Consider the following 26,155-nt stretch of genomic DNA (forward strand, 5'->3'; position numbering starts at 1 on the left):
CTCTTTCCTTTCCCCTTTTCTGTAATGTGAATCTTTATATGCGTGTATGTTCTGACCATTGCTGTGGAAGAAATAATGCACAGCTGACCTGGACATGCTTAAATAACCATACACTAGTGCTTGGACTAAAGCAAATACTTTATATCACTGAGGTTTCAGCTGTTGCAAATATTTGTAAGCATCTATCAAATAGAAACGTGAGCCAAATTGACGATAATTATTGACATGATGGCAACATTGTCGTTTCTTTATATTCAAGAACAGAAATGGAAATAAATAAAGAACACGTAAATGTTTACATGTGCTTTAGGTTTGGTGCATGATTACTGTAAGTGAAGAGAGAGAGAGATAGAGGAGGAAAAAGAGGCTGGATGTATGTGTGAGAGGAAGAGTGTGAGCGAGCGAGCGAGCTTGCATCTGCGGGTGTGCGGGGAGAGATGTTTGACAGAATCTAATAAAGCCAGCCGGCAGAACTGTTCAACTCTACAGCTGCAGCTGCAGTAATTACAAAACAATCCACCTGACAGATCGAGACAGTGGATCTTTGGACCACGTCTCTCTCTCTCTCTCTCTCTCTCTCTCTCTCTCTCTCTCACACACACACACACAGGCTATTTTTGCCAAGTTGGCGTAAAATCCGGGGTGAAGAGAAAATGCCACAGAGGTCAAGGTGTGTAATGAAGCATTTTGCTAGTGTGAATGGTTATTAACTGCTGAGAGAACGCACTCGTTTTTCCTCAGACGCCCTCTGGGAGAAAAAAAGACCCTTTTTCTCTTTCACAATACTATCACTACCCTCTAAGGACCACGGCAACCTTGTAACAACGGCATGCGATGAGAACATGGAGGTTGGCGTAATCAGCATCAAAGCTGAGTATGATTTACCATGTGAGCAAATCTAGAATGAAATACATGAATATGTGTACATTTTTGTCTACAACATGTTTATTTTGTCTGCATGACCGAGTTTTAAAAAATAGCGAATTTTTGTACATTTCTATTGCAAGAAATTGAGAGCTATTGCAGAGTAACAGAGCACTTATAAATCCATCAAGCTGTCTGAGACCTGCAGAAACGAAGGATGTGAAGGATGTGAAAGTAAAACTGCTGGACAGTGAACTAAATAAAACTCATTGAAAGGTAAAGGATGGTAATTCCACTTTTACTGCTCATTATATGGATTTTTATTTTTATTTCAGATATTTATTTTTTTGGAAGAAAAAAAAAAACTTTCACACACTTTTAATTTTAAATACATATGAAACGCACCGCGGCCGAGAATTTTAGTTCAATCGAATGAGGTGCATAATCCGTCCAATAGAAGAATAATTCCCATCATGAAAGAGATTAGTAAACCCACAGCTCCAACACTGCAATGTACAGTATTCCCCAGCTCTGTATAATCCTACATGCAGTATGAATCACAATTTAAATTCTTTTAATTATTTATTAAGGAACAATATGTATATTTATTAAATACTCACAATACTGTGAAAAACAGTATCAATACATTTAACTAGCAGATGTCTGTGAATATGAAAGGAGGCTCTTGTGTATTAAAGATTGCTGACTTATTACAACTTTTATACTGCAGCAGCCTGAATTCGGCTGTGTACAATAAAAGCTCCGGAGTCACGAAACAACAAAGCTGTCCTTCGATTGTCAAAAGTTCAAATGGTACATGAGTTCAAATCCTGTACCATCCATGTCTGAGAGCAAATCTGGTCCCACTCTCTGGAAGAGAGTATTCACCTAATCTCTTTTTCTTCTGTCAATCAAAGCAACACTCGCCAATCACGAGCGTCTGTGAGCTTGAGTATGCGGAAAATAGTGCAATTTTAGTGGAAATGCATGCCGGCCTTTACCTTCTCACAGATTTAGAGTGCCTATGATCACTGGCCACAGCAAATAAGGAGAATAGTGGCACTTTGTTTTATGAATTAAACATCATATTTCTGAATCACTGAGAAACAAATTAAGGATGAGGTTGAATATGATTTTTTTTTATTGATGCCATGCCATTACACTAATGGCACAGTACATGCCAACTAACACAAGAATAAAATCAATACACTTATTTTAGAAGATTAAAAACAGAATTTGGTATTCACCATACTTTTTCGAGTAGAATCATGCAAAACAAATCTTCTCAGTGTCTGGACATATGGGGGACATTTTCCTTACATTATTTTAAATGTTAACAGTTTTGTTTGATGGTAAAAGTAAACAAAAGGTAACAGTTCTAATAGCTGTAGCTGAACTGAAATCCTTCTAGCTGATCAATACTGTTGCATGTAAACATAGCCACTTGTGTCCTGCGGTTAATAGATGCCTAATAATCCATACACAGAAGGGGTTTTTGGAGGCATTAATGACAGTTGGAAAGCTCCTGCAGTGTGTCAGAGGGCAGCAGGAGGAGCAGAAGAGGCAGACGAAGGTGAGAATCCTCACACACAGAGACACACAGAAACACTCAGTCACTGAGTTAAATCAGGTGACACCGGGATGATGGAGGCTAAAGCTCAGCTTCTGAACCATGAGAACCAGATTACTGAGGAGAAAACAGTCTCTCAGAGAGAAATGTCGCTCTCTTTCTCTCCCCCTCAAATCCGTCTCTCTAAACAAGCCGCGCTTTTATGCAGGCCATTGTGTTTAATGTTCCAAATGCCAAATCTGAGAGGCTTCAGTGACAGTGCTCTCCCATGGCATGCATAAATTGCCAGTAAATTAGAATATAAAAGATGCGCAGAATGAAATCTATCCGCCACAGAGCATTTATATGTATTCCAAGCTTTGGAAAGGTCACATTCAGGCCTGGCACGCTCTGGCAACATGCGATTATTCAGTCACTAACAGGATGGAAATACCAGCATTCTCTCACCGAAACGCACACGGCACATCGCTGCCTCGCTTCCTGCCCAGTGCTTTGTTTTCCACCTTTCATGCTCGTATTAAGTAGCTCCTTTTCATGCCTTTGTCTGTTTTCATAAAGGCTGAACAATATGAAATGTAAATTACACAATAAATATTTTTCTCAAAAATCCAAGAAGATGAATCCATCATGGCCGTTCTGTAAAAACTGTACTTTCAAAGTCATATTCGGTGATGACATTTTTGCTTTTTGAGTCTAAAGCTTATATAAATATTTAGACACAAAAGTTCCTTATAAAATAAAAATTTAAAATGATTGTAAGAATCAACCATTAATTACACTATATGGACAAAAGTTTGTGGACACCTGACCATAAGATTTCTCATGTGTGTACAAGGGTGTTAGTAAAGTCAGCTACTGATTTGGGGTCATTGCTGGAATAAGTTCAAATGAACATAATTCAACTGCACCAAAGACATCCTATACAATTGTGTGCCTCAACTTTGCGATAACGGTTTGGGGAAGAATCGCATACCGCTGGAAAAGTTAAGTGTCCTAATACTTTTGTCCTTACAGTGTATTTATTTTAGATCTGCTGTAAAAACAGATTCTAATTGCATGTAACATCGTCTTTCATATTTACTGTCTAAAAAAAAGTGTTTTGGCATAGCATTGACAAAGCAAAAGGAGAAGTACAAAATGGAGGGATGATATTTGTGGGCAGTGTGAGCTGTTCTAAAGTGCAAGCTAGTTAGTGCTTTTACTCAGAAACCTTGCAGGTCACTTTCAGGTAATTCTGTAGCCATACGGCAAAACTTTTGAGTTATCTGGAATGGGTTTGAGTGTTTTATCTAGCACTTTTTTTCACTTACACAGTTGCAACCAGCGCATTAGTAGTAAACATGTGGGGAACCCTAATGGAAGCAGCCAAAAGAAGAAGAAGAAGAAGAAGAAGAAGAAGAAAAAGAAGAAGATATTAGGATTGGTGATATTGACTAGCAAGCCCACTGAACTGCTGTGTAATCCCATGTTTTTCCCTGAAACCTAATATGATCAGGCATGGTATCTAAAGTAATGCATTTTGTGAGATTTCATGGCAGCTTTGTGACCGAATTTATTTTGCTTGGTTTCATCAGCTCTTGTAATTTCATGCTAATTAATGCAGTTGGTAAAAATCGTTCTACATCAGCTAGACCTTGTTTCAGTTGATGTGTGTTGTGCAGTAGGAGGTGGGAGTCTGACATATGCAATATAATTACAGCCTTAAAAGAGGTGTGTCATTCCCCTGTGAAGTGCATTACATGTAATAGCTATGTGCTAACTGAAAATTTGGGTAAGAAGTCACTTTTTTCCCCATTTTCTGGTTCTATTTGTTCATCTAGCATCTACAAACCTACAAATACAGGGCAAGAAATCTGCTCATCTGTGAACTCATGCTACCTACTTGTCCATACCTGTATATTACCAACCAAACAGTAACAGCGATTCAACAGGCGTAAAAAAAAGCGTTTAATATAAATCCGAGTATAATGCGTTCACAAAAAAGGCAGACGGCACAACATGTGCACAGCAATTTACACTTGGTGAGTAACGAGATGAGATTTGGAGCATAAAAGCTACTAAAATCTCTTCCCACGCTCTCTCAGCGGGTGCCCATTGGCACATGGCTGTGCTCGTCATAAACATAAACAGTGGGACTGGCAGCCTGTGCCAATGACGGGCAGCTTAGCACCCACCTGAACGGAGTGCCTGTCAATGCTGGACCAAGAATCCATGAGGCTTAAACACAACAATCTGCACATTCTGTCCAACTTCTGCAGTGGTAACTTTCTGCAACGGAACTTCTAAATCCACTACGAGTTCAGTGCCAAATAATTTAATGAAGGCGTGCCCCTGATTTCAAAGTGACCAGGATGCAAATGGATTGGGAGAATGATGTTACAACGTCGCTTTATCACAGTTATAATGTTGGGGTCAGTACTGTAGTACAGTCACTGTTCAAAAAGTGTGAAAATCACTGTTTTGTCAGGGTTCTGCAACATGTTTTCTACTTATGGCGTGCATGCTAATGTTAATTACACATGACTCAGCCCATTCCATTCTCTTTCTGTTTCCTGTTGTGAGTGATTAAGCCACTGCTTGGACTTCACTTCGCTTAGATAAATACAGCACTCTTGCAACTTGGCCAGCTTTTTTTTCCAGCAGTAAGTTCCGTTCGTTTGTTAAGGATGTTGGATGTTGCAGCTGAAATGCGACATCGCACATAATTAGGCTTGGCAGAAACACAACAGGAAAACAGTCCGCATTCATTTAAAGACTTCTTCATTATCATCCATGATGCGCTCCAATTATTATTACTGGTCTTATTTATATTTTTCTTAACACACAATTTAAACTGTAGAAATCATCATGGATCACAAACAACAACCTGGTGTTTTACAACCACTGTTACAGTACTGCAAAATATGGCAACGTTCAGAGAACAGGAACAATTCAGCAACCTCTGATCGTACACTAATGCTTTTCAGATCCTACCAGATGACATATTTTTATGTTGGATGCTATGATGATGACTGCAAAACACATCACTCAAACATACCACATTAATGTCTTACATCATTCCACCAACACACTTGTGACATTTTCGATCGCTTGACAACAAAAGCTTAACTGTTTTGTACAGTTGAACCTGAGTAAAAAATACATACAAAATCTGTTATAGGGCCATAAAGGAACAGATAAATATAAAATGATAGTTTATATATGTGAACATATATGAACGTATTTGTAGTTCTATTGGTTGCTTAAAAGATATTAATAAAGTATATGTACAAAAACATGTAAAATTTTATTTTACACGTTTATTACTCGATGTTTCTATACATTTATAGGATACATATACTTTAATATATTGTGTAACACCATTCATGGTACATTATAGTGAAAGATAATATATGAGATACCTGATGTTGACTTATGGATGTAGTTACTATGTAATTCTGTAATTCTGTATATTATGTAAAGCTGCAGTTGTGAAAAGCGCTATAGAAATAAACTTGCCTCGACTATGTGAAACTAATGTCACATTTCATGGGACTATTCCACAGTGATACACTCGTAGAGAATAATTTGAGATGTCAGTCTTGTGCTTATCTTGGATTTAGAGCTGCCAAATGCATAAATGTACATGCAGGGTAATACAATTATTCAAGCTCTTCTTTGAATAGAAGCAAATAATTCAAATATGGATAGTTATTTTATAACATTTAAAATATTATTGTTTGAAATTATTTTTCTTTCATAACATGAATGTAATGAATCCAAAACCAACCTGATCAAATTACTTTCACTATACCTGATTTGCTGCTGTATGGCACAAAAGTAAAAAAAAAAAAACGTAATGGCATCAAATAGGGGCCGAATACTTCCTGCAATATTGACTCAGAGACGAGGAAGATTAGTTAAAAAAGATGTGAATATTTTACAATGTAAGATATTTCTCATTAAAACAAATCTTTTGTAATCTGTTGCAAATTGTGTACATGAAGTGATGCATGCGTTTTCATGCATTTTGTATTAAAAAAAATTAATCTAACATCTATTTTTACTATTTCAGAGACCTCACTGGTGTTCCAAGTTTTTGCATTTTTGACTCTGGTAGTTTTTATTTTTTATTTTTTTATTAAACTTAACTTTACACGTGTAAATTCTTTGTAAAAGGGTTGATGTCTCTTGTTTTCTCTCTCTTTTTAACTTTTAGATAGGGTTTTGGGAGTTTTGGGTGTGATGTTGTTCCAACATTTTTGACCCTTGTTTTGGAACAATCACTCAAATGCAGTGTTTCAGATCAGTTGTAAGTGCAAATTGATTACTGTACCATGCAATGATTTCACAATGTTACTTTAAAAATGTGAAAATAATGTTTACTGTTGCAATGTTACAGTTTTGTTACATTATATAATGTTAGATCTGGTTCCTTGTTCACATGTTTGGCACATGTGTGTGTGTGTGTGTGTGTGTGTGTGTGTGTGTGTGTGTGTGTGTGTGTGTGTGTGTGTGTGTGTATTTAGGAAAATATATATTTCATAAACTAAAACATTTTTCTAATATTTTAATATATATGAAGCATATATGTATGTACAAGTATCTGACTATTCTATATATGTTAAATCCGAGCATGAACATGTATGCAATATATGAGCTTTGCATATACTGCTATATATCAGATTTCCGTATGCGCTGACTGAAAAATGACTAGTAAAATAACCAGTTAGAGCACTATAATGTTTGACATACTTAATTATCACAAGTACTTGTGTATCAAAAATTGTGTTCAAAAATTGTGTAAATGCTGTTGGAGTTGAGTAACCACTGTATGCATTTGAATATAATGGACACATTCACACCCAATTCAGCAAAAGCAAATCAACCTGGCATGTTTTTGTAAGTAGTAGGAAACCAAAGAACCCACGTAGACAGGGAAAGACGATTTCAACACTCTTTCTCATGTTGACATACATTAAAGTGACAGTTAATTCATCTATCTGTATCTAAAGGTGTGTTAGTTAAGATCGGTTCATACTATTGGCAGCCAGTTACATTGAGACCATCTCTAGAGAAGGCTTTTTTTTTTTTACCTATTTTAGCTATTTCTACTTCGTTTGATGAGGTACAACTTAGTGCTGTGTCCTTCACAAGTAAGCTTTTTGAATCCAGTCTTTTAATTTAATCTTCAAATCAGTTCTTTGAGTAGAGCCTTAAAGGTAAACGCTTCGATTCAACTCAGATGTGAAGACCCATTTTGATGATTGGACAACCGAGCAATGGCAAATGAAAGTCATCTGGATTTATCTGTCAAATGAGAATCGGCAGCACGAAAATGTTAACACTGTAATAAATAACGGATATTTCTGAGGAGGTGTAGGCATTCGTTTTTTGAAAATACAGTGAAGTCGCAGTTGCTAGAAACATTTACACTTAAGCAGAAATACACTTTGGTATACACCACTACTTTCTAATAGAGAGTCAGTATTGTATAAGTATAAGACACTGGCTGATATTCTGAGCTTTCATATATCTATTATATGAAAAATATCAGCTCAATGCTTCCTCACTTCCAGTTGAGCATTTAAACAGCTGGCTTTGTGAAGGTGGAGAAGGTCGGAAAAAAGGTTTCTAAAACAGAAGGTGTTCCATAAAATTTTTCGCACTTTGCCATCCTTCTCTCATTCCACACCACAGTAACAGATCATATAAAAACTCTGAGGGATCAATCTGTTAGAGCTCACACATGAAGTCCAAATACGTTGACGAAAATTGTCTAATTACTTTTTTTTTTTTGTGGGGGGTTGACTCCAATATGGAGGTTGGCACTTCAGGGGAATGCTCTGAACATCTGTGAGTGATGGCGTGGTTTGGAGGACAGAATGTTGAATGCTGTCATTAAGACGGCTGATGGGGACACTAAGCCCCGGCCTCCTCCCTCACCCGCCTCCAGCCAGCTGTTTGGAACGACGGATGACAACCACCTGCTGCGGAGGGAAATTAGAACTCGTGTCCGCTTTGTTCCGCTCCTTTTGAACGCCGCTCATCGTTCACTCCCTCATTGTGGAATTGTGCTCTTGAGGCTACAGCGCAGACGGATTGGTCAGCTCTTCAATGGCGTCAGGCAAATTGACAATCTGTCTTCCTTCCGAGCCTGCGAAGGGGCAACTGAGGCATTTCACGGCTCCAGTTCCTTTCCGTGGCCTCGATAATATTTACCAGGACAGCCAGAAATATAAGATAGACTCGCGATCGGTGCAAACAGGTACGGTCCATCTTTCTCTAAATCTGTTCCAAGGTGACATTTATAGCCCTACAATGCTTGTACGAAACCTTCCTGGTGGGAAGGATAAAAACAGTTCCCAAAATAGTATTTATTTTAATGGATCGTGAACGTTTTTAATTTCAAGGATCTCCGCTGTCTGGGAACGAAGCCAAACCGAGTGTGTGCTCTGGCTCAAAGCTTGAGCTGCTATGGTACTGTGGAAGTATCATTTCCTGAACTGTCACACACAATACGGTTTCTTATAAACAGTTATATATCATTAGTGTGACGGGAGACACGCTGTCTTTTGTCAAGGTATTTTTGACAGAGTAATATGACAGAGCTCTGTTCGAAATTTCGTTACAAGGTGCACCGTATACCTCACGCCAAGATGTAGAAAGTCAGGTTTTTATGTCGCTCCTTAAAATAAACAGCCTCCAAAGTGAGCTATTGTTCTTTCTTTCATTTCTCACCTCCTCCTCTCTAATCATTCAAGCAACAAGAGGGGATAGCATCCCTGCTGTCTGGAACGCCCACTGCGAATAGGAACATGATACGAGAAGCTGGTTGACCTTGCCTTCTCGCAAGACTACAAGATGAACCCATCTTCCCAATTGTGTATTCTGAAGCTTAAAGCGTTTCTCTGTGGCAGGTATGCCGAAGCCTCATCAGTGGTGGGTGCCGTAGCCCCCCAGAGATGATTTGAAAGTTTGTTGTGGGAGAAAAAAGTAGGTAAACGTTGGCATTTCAGTTAATTAGGACTGCTTCTTGGCAAGTCCTTCAACGTTTCCTTGTGTGCTTGACTCACACAATGAGAATGCTCATGGAGAACTTGCTGACACACACACACACACACATACACACTCTCACACACACTGCCGGCATGCAGAGGATGTATTTATCTATTCGGTCGGTCTGCCTCATCCAGTTATCTCTCTCTCCTCCTTCATCTAGCAATCCGACATGGCAGAACCCCACTATAGTTGACACTCATTTAAAAGGACATGCCCTTTCAGTAAAGCTGTGTCTCATAGCGAATTCTGTCTAATTATTGACTGTGTGTGTGTGAGTATGTGTGTGATGTTGTTTTTTTGTTTTGTTTTTCTCCTCCTGATGTGTTAGTCTCTTGTACATTGGCAGACGTCCACTAGAGCTCCCCACACGGTGCTCTGGGCTCCTGAAAGTCCGACTTGCGCACTCGTTCTCCGCCATGTAAGCACAGTAATTGTATATGATGCTCAATACCTTCAAGGCTTCATTAAAGCCTTACATCAAGCCACAGATGGAGAAAGAAAAAACATCACAAGCCCTACATTCCCTTCCTTCAACTAAGCAAACAAAGTAAGCAGAGACATAAAAAAAAAAAACAAGGCCATTACCAAGAGTTTTTGAAACATTTTGAGCGCAGGAGGTAGATATCCCAGTGGGATATTGTTTTGTGTCAATTTCTGTTACCCTAGCACTATATTATGTGACAGTATGCTAACGAACAGGCGGCTCTCCACAAAATCAGTACTCATGCTGTTAGCACAATCAGGAGATGCTTATAATTTTCTCTCTTATCTTTTTTTTGTCCTTTACCCAACTCATATTATCTGTTTTCACACTGAGTCATGCTCGTTTTTTTTTTTGTATCTACCGCTTCTACTGGTGAGACTTGAGAAAGTCTTGGAAGATGAAGGCTCTAAAGTTAAAACGACAACAAAAAAAAATAAAGTTCACAACATTCTGCAGTTTGAATTGCAAGCCACTAATCCAACTGTTTTTTGGTTTTGTTTGTTTGTTTGTTTGTTTGTTTGTTTGTTTTTGAAGAGCAGCCTTTCTTGAAAGCAAGCTGTCAGTCAAACAATGCCATTTGCTCCTGTAAGGCTTCAGGAAATATCAGTTACCAGCAGGCTCTTAGAAGCCCTGGACACAGCAGAGGTGTCTGTCCAAAAGGCGACCTGGCAAGTGAACCTTTATTTCAGAGCCACATCTCAGAGGCTGCCCTTCTGGCTTAGAGATCACAGGAAGCCCCCTGAGTCCAAAGTTATTACCACTCCAAGAGCACCACCACAGGTGAAGCAGGTGGTTACTAGCTGAGGACTGAAAATGCCAAGGTCTCCCTGGTAATGGGGTTTATGTCCCCCGTTAAATCCTAATAGTTGTGCATGCTGATTTCATTGGAACACTTCATTCCAAGGAAGTGCTGGAGAAGATTGTAATCTATGCTGCTTCAGGCACAGTGAGACCATCTGAAGCTAATCTGATAGAGTCGCTCAATGCAGTCGATGGGGCTGAGCCAAAAAGACCTGGCAGATCTTTGAGAAAGATCTTCAAATGTGGGCAATCGCATAGGAGAAAAAGTTTTACTTTTACACTCCATCCCATCAGCTTACATCTACAGCTTGCACACCCTCCAACAGAGCCCAGATTGAGGCATGCTATCTCTCATGTTAGCAGGGCCTGCAAATCCTCTTCAATCATGGTCAATCGTCTTAAAATAGCTTCTCCTTTAAACAGAAGTGCCCGGCCAGAGAACCGTATCTACACACTACCCAATGACTCGGTTCAAAAGCAACCAAGCCAATCCAGCGGGACCCCATTTGGAAGATTTAGACAGATAAAGCAGAGCAGGTGAAGCCAGCGTAAGTAGAAATGACATTATGTCCTCTTGAAATAGGCTTTATACTTTATAGTGAAAATATAGACACAATATGATTCAAGAGTGTAGCATGAAGGGACTCATATAAAATTTTTTATTATTATATTTGAGCAATGAATGTATACAAAACAGGTTGGGCAAAAAATTAATAAATATAAAGCTAATAAAATGGGTGGTTGCAAGACCCTGCATGGACAAGATCTTGCAAGGGGCTCATGTAATTTACTACATAATATTTTAGCATATGTAATATCAATGTGGAGCCCATAAATCTGACAGTATTAATAAAAATGATTTGACACCCTTTTCTAACTTTTATTATTAATTCTACTAATAGCAACTTGAGTGTTTCTTAGTATTTCATTTGTCCCCTTTGTGCTTTAATGACAGTGTACACCTGAGCTTGCATGGACTCCACACATTTGTGCAAAACCGTATGCAGAGATTAAACATGACGAAGATTTGGTAGACATGATTATTCAAAGCAAATAATTATTTTTTACAACTGGTGAGTTGAAAATTAAGGGTCCTGCTCAAGGGCCCAGTAGCAGCAGCTGGCCAGTTTAAACTCATGACCATTTAGCCACTGAGCTAGCACTTTCAAAACATGGCCTTTTGTGCAAAGAATGCATTTATATAGGGAACTAGAAATATTGTTTATTTCCAATTTAAAATGGACAAAAAAAAAAGTCCCAGACTTTTAATGTGGTCTTAGAATTCGGACTCCACTAAAGGCTTATATAGTTAAATAAATTCAAAGGTCCAGATTATGCATATGCACATGGAACATATTACCTTACACAGAAAAGAAGTAAATTCTAAACTCCCTGGAATTTCTTTTTATTATTTCCTCCTGATAATTTCTCTGATGTTGCATCATGTTTGTGTCCTTTACAAAATGGCAGCGACTCTGACTGAGTCTGTGTAACATGGGCAAACCTGTTATTCTCTTTTTACATTTTTACATTCAAGTCTAGACAGCATCTTTCTTTTTGCTTGGCATGTATTTAATGCAAGGAGAACGTGTCTGTTCTACTAACAACACTGCATGCAAGCGGCAAGTAGTTCATGCTGCTTTCTGTTTGTCTCTCATAGGTGTGTGGCAGCCACAAATGTTTCTTTATTTTATTCTCATATGAGATGAGGCAACATGTTTACTGTTTAGTGTGTTTCATTCCCTTAATTGTTCCCCTCTAAAATCAGTCTGTTCATTCATCTATCTATCTATCTATCTATCTATCTATCTATCTATCTATCTATCTATCTATCTATCTATCTATCTATCTATCTATCTATCTATCGTCTGTCTGTCTATCTATCTGTCCATCTGTCTATCTATCTGTCTGTCTATCCATCTCTTCATCCAATTACCCTTCCATCTATCCAGCTATCCAGCTATCCATCCATCAATCCATTTGTCCATCCATCCATCCATCCATCCATCCATCCATCCATCCATCCATCTATCCATCCATTCATGCATTAATCTATTTATGCATCCATCAATCCATTCATCCAATTGTTGATGAATCCACCCATTCATCCATTTATCCATCCATACATACATACATGCATACATAAATGCATACATACATATATACATAGATACATTTATTTATTCATCACTGCATCAATTCCTCTGTCTGTCAATTTGTACTACTGTTGTCAAATGTCTGTTACCTTTTTTAAAATATATTCTATTTATAAAGGAAGAGAAATCCAAGCCCATGTCCTTTCTTCCATTAAACATAAAATGCGTTTTGAACAGTGCCAAATGTTGGTTGAAACTAATGTTGTGAGAGTAGAATAGAATAAAACTGGTCTGAGGATCCACTAAAGCTAATAGTTTGAAATGTTGGGGAAGAATTGCAGTTCGAGTTGCTGCTCTAAATGTTACTTGTTTTTGTCAGTGTCTATTACAGTTTTTCTAAGCTGCTTTGGAGTGTTTGTCAGAAATGATATTCTTAAAATGACTTGTTCAACCTGCACATCATTTAATCATTTGTGCTTATCAGAAGAACATTTCCTGGTGCTTTGATTACATTGCAAATGCTTTTGTACATTCATTTAATCGATTGTGTACAGTTGTCTGCTGTTTCCTACATTATCAGTTTATGTCATGTTGACCAAAATATATTATAATAATAATTTAACCTTTATTCGTCCCACAGTGGGGAAATTTCTAGTTTTTTCGCATATCCCAACTCATCTGGAAGCTGGGGTCAGAGCGCAGGGTCAGCCATGGTACGGCGCCCCTGGAGCTGATAGGGTTAAGTGCCTTGCTCAAGGGCTCAACAGTGGCAGCTTGGCTGTGCTGGGGTTCGAACCGCTGACTTTGTGATCAGTAACCCAGAGCCTTAACCACTGGACTACCAGTTTGGTAGATACTGGTTTCACCTGAGTAGTCTCCCCCCAAAAACAGCATTAGTTATTTTGCATAAGGCAAAATAAATTCTGAAAATGGATGAACTAAGAAACAAACAAAAACTTGTACAGTAAAAGTGTGAATCCTGTCTGTTCTCTTGCAATCAATATAAATCAAATATGCAATCAAATAAAATAATTTGTGCTGCCTAAATTCATAGATGCCAAATTTTGTGCATTTTTAGTCGCTGTAATCCAAACCATAGTATCAAGAGATCCTGAAACTGTGCGCCGTCATACTGACAACACGACTAAACATTTTGATGGTTTTATTTGTGAACAATGACAAGGGGACTTTTCATTCTGATGAGACTGATTTGTTCATTGAAACAAATACTTACTTTTGAGAGACGAACTAAGGATTTAGAGAAAAATACAGGCTTTTGTACAATGCAAAAATCCAATGTTTTGTGCTGTTTGTGCACATTGTTTTGATGCACTTACTGGTTTGCAAATATAAAGGATGATTTGAGAAATGCTCCAAAGCAGCTGAAAATAACTGTAATCGATGCAAGCTAACAACCAAATAGGAAAAATATGATACACCAATGACCAGACTGCGTCCTCACGTGTATTTTTGCAGACAGAAGAATTCAGGAACAAATGATGTGATGGTTAATTTGGTGCATCCTGCCACCATGAATAAATATAAACCTGAACATAAGTATGAACATGTGATTTTCATACGTACAAATCAAAACCATTTTGCTGTAGTCAACAATTATGGGGTTTTATAGACTGGAGATAGAGTCCTACAACACAAGCCATCTACTGAATGTATTTGTACACTGGGCACCTATGAGAAAAATGTGATAACCTGGACAAATAATCATGAGCTAATGATTAGTCCCACCTCGACTACTGTTTTTAATCTTGTTTCTAATCTTTATTAAAGTGCGATAAAAACCTGACAATCACTGATAAGCAATGTAGCGATCAAGGCACTGGAAAACAGCAAATCTTACACTATGTCTCATTAGTTATTTTAAGTTCTGTGCTAAAAGTAAATCAGGTCATTTGTGAAAGCGGGCAGAAATCAGATCACATTGACAATAGGTAGCTTAAAAAAGAGAGTTCAGCTCCACTGTTCGTGAAATCAGCTTAGTGCACAGGCTCTTTGAAGAAAAAGCAATCAGTAAAGAGAGAGATTAGCAGGTTAGATTAACTTACAGGAATGTCGAAAAGCTTTTTAATCAAGACCAGATTTTTATTTTTTTTAAATAGATCCTTGATCTAATGAACACATAGATTTTTACTTTATTGCTTATTAGCTTTCAGAGAACAAAGAAGAAAAGCATCAAAGCCAAAGAAAAGCACAATCTAATGTAACAGAAGTGCAGGAAATGTACTGTGTAAATGTTTAATAATGAATTTAAAAAAAGAGCAGCTGTGAAAATAATTGCCTCGATGCCGTAAATAACCAGTCTACTTTTATTTTAATAAAAGCAGTGCGCTCGGGTAAATAAAGGCACTTAAATGCAACAGTAGGCTAACAACTAAAAGAGGGGTTACAAATGGCTAGTGTTACAGGGTGTGTGCTACAAGCTTCAGAATTAGAGGCGTTTATAAAAAGGGAAAGGGGGTAGAAAGAAAAAGCTCGGCAGATAGAATTAAAATGGAAATCGCTGCCAAGAAGCCGTTTAACTTCCTATCCTCAAGTGGGCGTTTTAAAAATCGTCCCCCCTTGACTCTTGGAAACATTGCCAATACTCAGAGCAAACAAAGGTCAGGGAGAATATTAAATCATTTGTCTCTTTTTCCCCAAACAGCATGCTCGGTTCACTTTCATTCCTGGAGTTTTAGAGCCCATAACCGCGAGTGATTTTGCTGCCTTTAAAGCTTTGCGGCAGCCCCTGGAGCTGAGGAGAAATCTTTTGGGGTGTGTAGTGGGCTTCTTTTTTTATCAGAGCAAAACTCCTTCAAAAGAACACATAAAATGTCAGTCTGGGCTGCTCCCTTGTGCTCAAGTCTATTCAAATAAAAAATATTAACCTTCTGTGCATTAAGAAACAGCTGTCGGAAGCAATTATGATTTTTCTTCCCATTTTTATTTTAATCTTTGCGGAACAATAGAGAGAACGGTGGGAAAACCGAGGAAGCCGATGTGAGCCGCACAGGTTAAAATGTAATGCATATCGAGGTAAGAGATGGATTCCAAGTCTTACAGAATCCAACCTATTGGGGGAAAATAGAGGGGAGACAGACAAGAGATCAATCTTGAGCTCTGGAAGATCAGTGACACTGCTCATGGAGGGGGCAAGCGAATAACGGAGCTGTGGGCTGGCAGCCTGAGCCGGCACCGAAATCAATTGTGTTTTCAATCTTCACAAGAAGATTTGGTTTCACTGGTTGGCACGGGCGCTATGAAAACCATTTCGAGAGCTTGTTAAAGAGTCTGTAGTGAAACAAACACAGTTGTGGGCTTGGTGCGACACCGCAAGGGAGGATGGAGCGAGAGAGAGAGAGAGAGAGAGAGAGAGAGAGAGAGAGAGAGAGAGAGAGAGAGAGAAAGAAAGAAAGAAAGACAGAGAGGCAGAGAGGCAGGGAGTAAGCAACACCTCAGAACTAATCCAGCAGACAGGAGGGAGAAAGGGGGGTCAGTGCTTTTCCACTTGTGCTCTTTTTCATCCCTCACTAACTCCTCATTTGTTTCCCTCCTACTCTCCAGAGGGCACTGGAGAGCACCAAGTTTGTGATTGAGTATTTCCTCCGTCTTAAAGATTTCCTACCTTTTGTTAGCGGGCTGCCGCTTGTGTGAAGCCACTGATGTGTGGAGAACATTTAAGGGCTACAGGCTTCACAAAAACCCTTGTGTGAAAAGTACCGCTAACCTGCTGGCTGCAAACAGAAACACACAGGCCAGGTATATGGCTGCAGGGCTCAGATATAAGCCCGCTGATTCTCATACACAATGTAGTCCATCACCAGCAACGAGTTTTAATTATAAAATACAAAAGCTCAATCTTCATGCACATGATATAGTAGCAAAATGGCAGTGAAAATCTATATTTCAGCACAAGTGCTAATTAATGATTTAAAGGACAATATCATTAAGAGAGGTTATATAAGCGAGAACATTACACCTTAAGCGTGTTTGCACACTGATGCCAGACACTTTTATGAGTGTTTATGTTGTCCTAGCTCTTGGCTGGATTACATTGATTCATCGTAAGGACATCTCTGGATGGTGGCCAGAGAGACTCCGGCCGCTAAAGCTCTAGAGTGTTTTCACTCGGTGCATTGGCGTGCATACGGTGACATAGCCTCAGAGCTACACTCCAAATAGCGAATCCATAAACACCCCCCATTAAATGAGCTTATCAAATGAGACTTTAAGTGCCCACTGATGCAAGAAGGCTTGCGCTAGGTGCTAACAGAGCGGAGCACGCTTTTTATTACCTGCGCCTGAGGTGAATCGAAACATTGTTATTAAATGTTAGCGGTTCACCAGGTATGTTAAATTAACACTGAGCTCTTTGAACGCTGTCATTATGGAAAGCGCACACTCGCACTTTTATTTTCTGGATGTATGTTGCTCATCTTTTCATTATACATATGTACAGTCAGGGATAGACACATACAACATTACAACGACTTCAACGCTCACCCTACACGCAGACTAAACGCCAAGATTCTCTGTTTATCCAAATTACAGTGTGAACTAACTAAAAATTAGGAAAAAACTGGAAACAAGCAAAACAAAGCTTAATTTTTGATTATACCACGAGAGGCTATTGTTTACCTATAACTCTTTTTTAAACAGCACTGAATCTAAGAAAACATGTACAACTTATAGTCTGTATTATATTTTATAGTATTTAAATATTATACTGATATTATATATTTATAATATATACATATATCCAATATATACAAAATTGATCTATTATTAACAAACTATTAAATACAAACCATAGTTAGCCAGCATTCATGCTAGTTGCACAAGACATTAATTATATACAATAATTTCTGTAAACATTTACAGAATAAAATATTTGCTTAAATTACTCATTTAAGTCTATAATTTGGGTACAGTTTTGTGCTTTCAAGTTCAAGTTCAAGCTCAAGTTCAAGTTTATTTCAATAGCGCTTTTCACAATGGACATTTCAAAGTCACATAGTCTGTCAATATCACAAAAAATACAAAATAAATAAATAAATGAAAAAGCAAAATTTTCTTTCTTTCTACAAGCTTCAGGAAACTTGGATGAAATTTCTGCTGGAAATTTCCAATATTTGTTAGGGGTCAATGTGTTCAGGTAGCTTGAGCAGAACATGTATTTACATAATGGATGACTCTTGGGAAAGGAGATTTCAAGCATGAGGTGTTAAATGGATTTGCACATTGATGCAAAAAAAGAAAAAATATTTAATTGATTATTTATTGAGTTTGCTGATTACAAGTTGCTACGTGGACACTTTATTGCATTTTTTTAAAAGCAAGTAATCTAAAAGAAAAATGTACAAATCATGTTGTTTAGGCCATTACTGAATGTCTGTTACTTTACATACCTATAATATGACTGGGATACAAATTACAACCCAATTGTTGAAAGACCTTTTCACATCATATACCACACGTTTAATTAATACACAACGTACAAAGACCTTTGCCATGACTCGGTACTGCGTAATTGAAAAGGACTCATGATAATGCTCACAATCAAACCTAGGGCGGTAATAATAGATATATCTTCCTAAATCCAATTCTATAACTGATCAGCTTGGCACCACTGGCATGCTAATTCTTACTCAGGTTTCTTCAGATCCGTGTTCTCGCTCGTGGTCAGAGGAGGTTAAAAGTTCCCTCTGGTAAAACAGCAGCTCTAACTCACTATATGGGAACGAGGACACAGGAAGCATAAAGATGCAGTTGTAGCTGGCCGCTGGCTTGGAAAGAACTCCCAGGCCTCATGAAACCAAAGTTAAGCTACAGAAGAACAGAGAAGTCTAGAGCAAACAAAATAAAATGAAACAGGAAAGACAGGAGAGGGAGCTGAGGAGGCGACAGTGATGAAGAGTGGTTTCAGCTTAGAAAAATAAATGCATTTTGTTTGCGGACGTAGTCCAAGCTGATTACTATAAACCTGTGACTGAGTCTAATCCATCTCATCTAATTAGACAAGGAATTAGTGAGCTTTTAGCAAAATCATTATGACACACATGGTCACGCAGAGTCGAATCATACCATGAGAAATATAAACAAAATTAATTTACTGATATTGACCTGACTTTTCCAGCTATATGTGGTTCTTCCTCACACTGTTAACACAGAGTTGGAGGCACAAAATTGCATAGGATGTGTTTGGATGTGGTAGCAAATGTTCTGCTCAATTGAACTAGAAGCCCCAAACCAGTTCCAGCATGACTATACTCCTGTGCACAAAGTCAGCTCCATGAAGATATGTTTTATGGTTTGGAGAGGAAGATCTTGATTGGCCTGCTTCTGACCTCAACCCTTTTGAACACCTTTGGGATAAACTGGAACGCTGACTGCACCCCAGGATTCCTCACCCTACATTAATACCTAAACTTATTAACACCCTTGTAGCTGAATGAGCACAAATCACCAAATTCTAGTAAAACATCTTCACAGAAGGGTGGAAGTTTTTAGAACAACAAACGCGGACTAAATGTGGATGTTCAATAAGACAAATCTTATATCAGGTGTGCACAAGCTTCTGTCCATGAAGTGCATTTCATCCGACCTTCACTTTTTGAATGATTTTTGGATGAGGGAAGCATATTTGGTGCTTTATGCAAGCCTGCTATAAAAGACTGACATTTCTTCCCCTTCTCCTCGAAAACCCACACCTCTGTTCGAATGATTTGTGACTCATCTTTTGAGGAAAAGAAAAGGCAAGAAATACTCTTACACCTGGGGACCTGGGGGTGGAGCTAATCTCATGGCCTCAAAATTTAAAAGTGAATGAACTAGCTTAATAACGTTGTGAATCATGCTGTGAATTCATGTTTGAAGGTTAAATAGTCGATTTCATTAGCACAAAGACACAGGACGTAACAATGACGCAGTTTCAGCTCCGAACACCTACATGCAAGGATTTTTATGGATCTGTAGAGGTGTGAATTCAATGTGTCTTAGGCCTCCTAGTGAGTCTTTAAGAAGTGCGTGTGTGTGTGTGTGTGTGTGTGTGTGTGTGTGTGTGTGTGTGCACATGCGTATGTGTGTGCATAAGCTGTCATGGAGCAGGAAAAGGGTTCAGGAAGAGCATAGCATCCAAAGAGACAGATTCCGTGACCTTTCTGCCCCATGCCACCTGCTGTCCTCCAAGGAAGCTCTCTCTTTGCCTGCAAAGGCACTATTAATTGCCCTATACTCTCTCTCTCTCTCTCTCTCTCTCTCTCCCTCCCTATCTCCCTCACTCTCTTACACACACAAAACCCTTATCCTCATCCTAAGTATCAGCTTATCCTACACCAGTATGGCAAATCTCCGTGTAGGCAGACATGCCGAGTCATCAGGGGATTGCAACAAAGTTATATACAGCCTTCTCATCTCAGAGAACTAATTCAGAGAATCCAGACAGCTCCACCAAACATCACCCCGACCTTGAAACCCCCACACACACACACATATGAACGCACATTTCTCCCAAATACCACAGATACCCAAGTATTTCAATTACCACATTTCACTTTTTTTCATGCCAGAAACGTCTCTCTTTCCGAGATTAGTTTACTCGTAGTTTAATTGAGGAGACAGTTCATTAACCAAGACATCTTTCTCCAACTTAACAACAAACAGCAACACTAATGTGACACCCATTTACTCAGGAATCAGCCCGGTCCATTCCAATAAATTACCTACTCAGTTCAGCAGACAGTGAGACATGGGCTGCAATAAGAAACGCACGCAAAATATAGCCTTGTGACCTGAGAAGTAACAGAAACCCGCAGAACACTGTGAAGTTTAATAGAACTCTCTGGCATGGATGGCGCTAGCTTCCTCCAAACCGCTAAAATCAATTACAAGTGTGTATATAACATCTGCTTAATCCAATTACAACTGATTTAAAAGAAAGCCACTAAGAGCGTGGTCTTGAATGAAAGAAATCGCAATCCCATGTCTTTCTAAAGGATGGTGAGTCTTGAACTTAGTAGTCCTGCAGCTGTAAATGTGATCTCTCACATCTGGACTGACCATTTTAACAATTCATCTAGAATTTATATAGAAAGCTCAAATGAAAAGCTAACAAATATTCAGAGACAAACCACAAAAAAAGAAACTTTCAGATGAAAATAACAGGTTTTCCAATCAGCAAACACAAAATCTTACCTTGCCAAACTGTTCGAAATACTGCTTCACATCTTCGACTACTGTGTTAGCTGATAATCCGCCTACAAATATTTTCTTTGTTCTTGTGACCATCTGGAAAAGAAGAGAGGACAAGAGATTAAGCCCACGTGCAAGCATTTGGGTGCAGACTTCAAACACAGACAACAAAGAGCGCTGGAGGACACTCAGAGGCAAAAAGAAAAAAAATGAGTTCAGAAAGGACCGCTTCTGTTGTTCTCCGCTGCGAGTATGCAGAGGTGGCACGCTGTGGGATTAGATGAGGGTGAAATGCACACAGGGACGGGCTAACACCTTTCCTGCTATACTTTGTTTTTCTTTTTTTTTCTTTAACACTTTTTTGGTGCACACCTGAACTATCAATGTCACTGTTGAGAAAAGAACATCGTATTGTATAAAAACAACAAGAACATTACACGAGAAGAACATTGAATAAAAAAAACACAATTAGCTCACTCTGCTGGTAAGATGTATAGCAAAAGGAGGCACAAACCTTCTTCCACAGTACTCTTAATTGTGTTGAGAGCATGAGTAGTGAGATCACATAGCTCACCTCTAACCCAGGGCAATGATAACAGCTAACAGCTAGGAGCCTTCTTAGGCAATCATCCTTTTGAAGCTAATAAACGGGCTATATCCTGCCTTCTGTCATAAATAATGGTATCTGGTTGACTGGATAGTCGTGAGGTTGCAGTTAGAAATACAAAAGATGTTGGGAAAAAAAGTATAGAGCCATTTATAAACACAAGTCCTATCCATCCTATGCCGTCTTTGGCAACAGAAATGCACACCCTGTGTCCTTGTCTTGGCTGTCCACCATCCCAACATCTTTCACAGTGCTTTTTACTCTCATCTGCAGCCCTCCATGGCTAATCCATCTGTCTTTCCCCCTGTCGTTTTGCGGAGGCCCGGGCTGTGCGACGTGTCGGGGGAAGAGCTACGTTTTTAGTGCTGTCTTTATGTCCTCTGACAGCACTGGCTCGTGGCTGATGGGATTCCTCAAGCCCAGGAACAGCGCAATTACTCTGTCCATTTCTCTTCACGGTGACAAGACAACAGCAGGCCGCTGCGTTTTCTTTCCTCTTCGGTTCTAGCGGTGCTCCCTGGGGACCGGGCTGCAGCTCTGCCTCACAAGCACACGATCCTGCTGCCGCTCACTGCTTGCACATTTGCATTCAGACTGCTGGCCAAGATTATGAGCAGCACGATGAAAGCAAGCCAGTCAGCGCCGTAGCCTTTCCTGAGATGACACGCTGACATGTACGGATGCTTGCGGACTCATCGGGTCAGGACACCAAACCCTGTCAGCCAGCTGCTAAAAAGTCCTCGGGTCTGAACTCAAAGCACCAATCAAACCTGACATTTCTTATACTGCCAAACACTTCCATAAAACAGCCAGATCAAGAAACAGTGGGGACTAAAAGAACCTGACCATCCCATACAGACATGCCCAAACAAGAACTCTTGCACATCGTCAACAACATGGCATTTCCTTATTTGTGCAAAATTGAAAATGCTTTGCCAGCCACAAAAGTGGGTTACCCAACTGTGACTATACATTGTAGAAGGGCAGACCTGGTGTATAAGCCAGTGAAAGGACACGGAGTGACAGCATGGAGGTGAGAGAAGATTTTAAACTGCCACTTTCTTGGGGCCATAAAAAAACATTGAGCAAAGGACATTTATGAATATAGAAAAAAAAAGAGTACGCCTGGCACTGGGCTGATATATTAGAATGGTGCTACACCAGAGGTGATAGAGAATAAGCACTGCTTAGGGATATGTATAGATTTATGCAGAGAGGCAGAGTGTGTTGCTCTCAGTCGAGTGCTGCTGACGCTGTTTCAGCCCTGTCATCTTCCCCGAGCAATGCCTGATGCGCCTCGGCATGCCTCGAAAACATTCCGTGCCTTTCCTCCTGTCAGATTGGCAGCTGCCAGAGAGCCGTCGTGAGAGAGAAAGAGAGAGAGAGAGAGAGAGAGAGAGAGAGAGAGAGAGAGAAAGTCACACTACAGGATGCTGAAAGGGCTGAGAAGAGTGCACACTAATTTATTGGGGGGAAAAACGAGATCCACTGAATCAATACCGCTGTTTTTTAATGATTCATGGGATGAGTTCAATTCAGCAGAACTGCTGATAAATTTGTTGATGTTTTTTTAAGCCACTGCATCATCTATCATTTGTTTTTCAGCCTGAGATGCAAATGTCAGTTGCATTTTATAAGAAAAGGGCCACACACACTTTACTTTCAATGTTCCTTGTGGTGCATTGTCACCAAGACTTTTCTCAATCTTCAGCTGTCTACCTTCAGTGATCCTGTGCGTACTAAATCCACTTTTCATGACTGAAAGAAGCAGAAGAGCCTGATGTGATCTGCTTTCAAAGCCCATTGAAGCACTCTGTAATGCTTTTCTGTGCACCATGCGTATAGTGAGTGATTCTTTCAGTTACTGCTGCCTTCCAGTCAGATTCAACCAGTCTAACGCTGATGCTAAACTGCCACTAAGCTCACATTGTTCTGATACTCGATATAAACATTATCTAAAGCTCTTGACTTGTATCTGCATGATTTCATTATGCATGTGGTGCTGCCACGCGACTGACTGATTGGATAAAGGCATGAATGAGTAGGTGTACCAGTCTTTTCAAAAAAGAGGCTAGTAAGTGTTATTTACATAATGTATAAAAATTCAGCTTTTTATTTGTTTTTTGCTACTTTTTTCCCACGCTTTAAACCCCACGGCTTAAACAATGAAGCGGCTAATTTATTGATTTTTCCTGGGTTTTTCCCGGTTTCACAAACTTCAATCCAAAAAACTGAGCCCCATAACATTAGACCAATGAAATTGCGGAACGGGTTCAGGTGAACCAATGAAACTCTTTATATTAAATCAGATACGCTCCGGACTGTCTACAAGAAATGCAAATCATTCATCACGCTGAAAACAACCGGGCATGAAAAAACACACTTCACCTGTGTTCTGAGCTGCACGGCATCGGGAGAAAAGCTTCCACCGGTGGTGATTTTTAAACGCACGACGATGCCAAAAGGAAAACTCTTGAGAGAAATTGTTGTGAAAGGAAGGAGGAAGAGAGTGAACAATGACTTTCTTGGTAGGCTACTGTTCAGATACAAGTCGTGTTACAGACACTGTATTTCATTAAAGCCTGTGTAAAGGTTATTAGTTTCAGTGTAGGAACCTACGGCTTATAGACAGGTGCGGCTTATTTATGTTCAAAATAAAAATCTTTTCAAATTCAGTGGGTGTGGCTTATATTTAGGTGCGCTTAATAGTCCGGAACTTACGGTAATAGGTTTAAGGAGGTATGTTGAATTTGAGGCTACTATTCACACTAACAGGTAAAAAGACTATACTACATTAGCAGACATATACAACCTTAACAAAACTCTATTAATCTCAAATCTGCATTCTTACTGATAGATAGATGGCAGTAACAATAGCATAATACTGCCACTGTTGGGCCCTTGAGCAAGGCCCTTAACCCTCCCCTGCTCAGTTGTAAGTCACTCTGGATAAGGCTAAATGCCATAAATGTACTCTTCCTTTGGGGCATTAGTGAACCAGCAGTAATTCTTCTACAAACTACTAAGAGACTTTTAGTAGGTACATTTGATGGTTGATGGAAACAGTGGCATAACTTATAAAAAAAAACATAGCAGAGTGCCTTAAAGAGATCATGAGTTACAACAGATCCAATATAAACATTTAAAATGTTAATTGTTCATAAAGTAGTTAAGTAGGAAACTCAAACATAAACAAGGGCAACCAGGTTCCATCTTTAATGAAGTCAGAACCTGCTAGTGCAAAATCTGACCCTACAGCTGGGTTGAGGTTCAAATGCCAGCTGGAACAAGTGATAGTTAAGACAATAGCCAAGGGGCTGATTTCTCATTTGAAAAAAAAAAAATAAGAACATCATGGTCTCCACGTGTCCGTTTTCATTATTTAACGTTCCAAACATAGTCATGTGGTATGGGCAAGTAATTAGCATTTACCTCTGGGTATTTTCTCTACAATACTGCATGATCAGCAGCTGACAGAAGATGCAGAGAGAGATGGACTCTATATATATTTAGTGTTTTCACACTCATTAATACACATGCAGAATACGAAACAAGAAGAAACCTTTTAGTTTGGTTTTTATGTTCTCTTTTTGATCATCAGTCCAAATATCCAGTACTGTATTTCTGCATTGCTACATCCCTGCTCAGTTTGTGCATCATAAATCAGTTTATCAGCTCATATATATAAATAATTTTGAAAGATGCTGCCCACAACCCAAAAATACACATCATATTTGGTACACTTCCTGCAGCTGGATCACTTTCAGACTTCAATTGAACGGTGCTAGAGGGACCGGATCAAGATCACCACACACGGATGTTTTGGTCTGTGTGATTGCTGTGTTCTTACTCCCCTAAACAAAACCACACCGATGGTTTGTCCACAAACTATCCACAGCATATGATTAGATGTGGCAGGGGAAAACAGAGAAAAGATCAAGTTTTATTCCATACATGTTTGTGCATATATAATCCGGCTCTTTAAACCCCTGAGTGGGCCATGCACTGTGCTCCACAGAGAAATCCCCTGACCAAGAGAGGATCTTTTCCGGCTTCGTGTAACAGAGTGGAGAGGTAGAGGGTGCAAGTGACAGCAAAGTTTATTTATCTGAGCCACAATAAAATGAATCGAGACGTATCCTGCAGCACAAATTGAAGGAATGTGATACGAACGACAATTTAATATTGCATCTCCTCTCCTTTGGGCACAAATAGATCTAATTAAGATCTTTCATTAGATGCGCTGCCGCCAAACCCGCCCTGGAAACATGGATCCTTATCAGAGCACAGGACAATCGCTGGGATGAAGACACACCAAATCAAGTTATACACCAGCACAGAGACAGACAGAGAGAGGGAGAATGAGACACAGAGAGGAAGAGGGAAGGAAAGAGCAGCTTGACAGATGACAGAATGAAGGTTATTTAGAGTTTAACAAAGAACAGAAGTCCTGTTCTCATCTAAACACCTGATGAGCGTCATGTAGAGTGCTGCCTCTCCATCTT

The 26,155-nt window shown here is 39.3% G+C and overlaps 1 protein-coding gene across 7 annotated transcripts in view; it reads right to left on the reverse strand.

Annotated features, from left to right (window-relative positions):
- LOC124394376 (RNA-binding protein Musashi homolog 2) overlaps window positions 1-26,155 on the reverse strand; it is a 229,593-nt gene that overhangs the window by 152,927 nt on the left and 50,511 nt on the right. For all 7 annotated transcript variants that reach the window (XM_046862530.1, XM_046862528.1, XM_046862531.1 and 4 more), the window contains exon 6: window positions 21,047-21,139. In XM_046862530.1, the coding sequence (XP_046718486.1) occupies window positions 21,047-21,139 (93 nt within the window). The remainder of the gene's footprint in view (window positions 1-21,046; window positions 21,140-26,155) is intronic.

The sequence above is a fragment of the Silurus meridionalis genome, chromosome 12 (genome assembly GCF_014805685.1).
Source record: "Silurus meridionalis isolate SWU-2019-XX chromosome 12, ASM1480568v1, whole genome shotgun sequence".
NCBI classification, from domain to species: Eukaryota; Metazoa; Chordata; class Actinopteri; order Siluriformes; family Siluridae; genus Silurus; species Silurus meridionalis.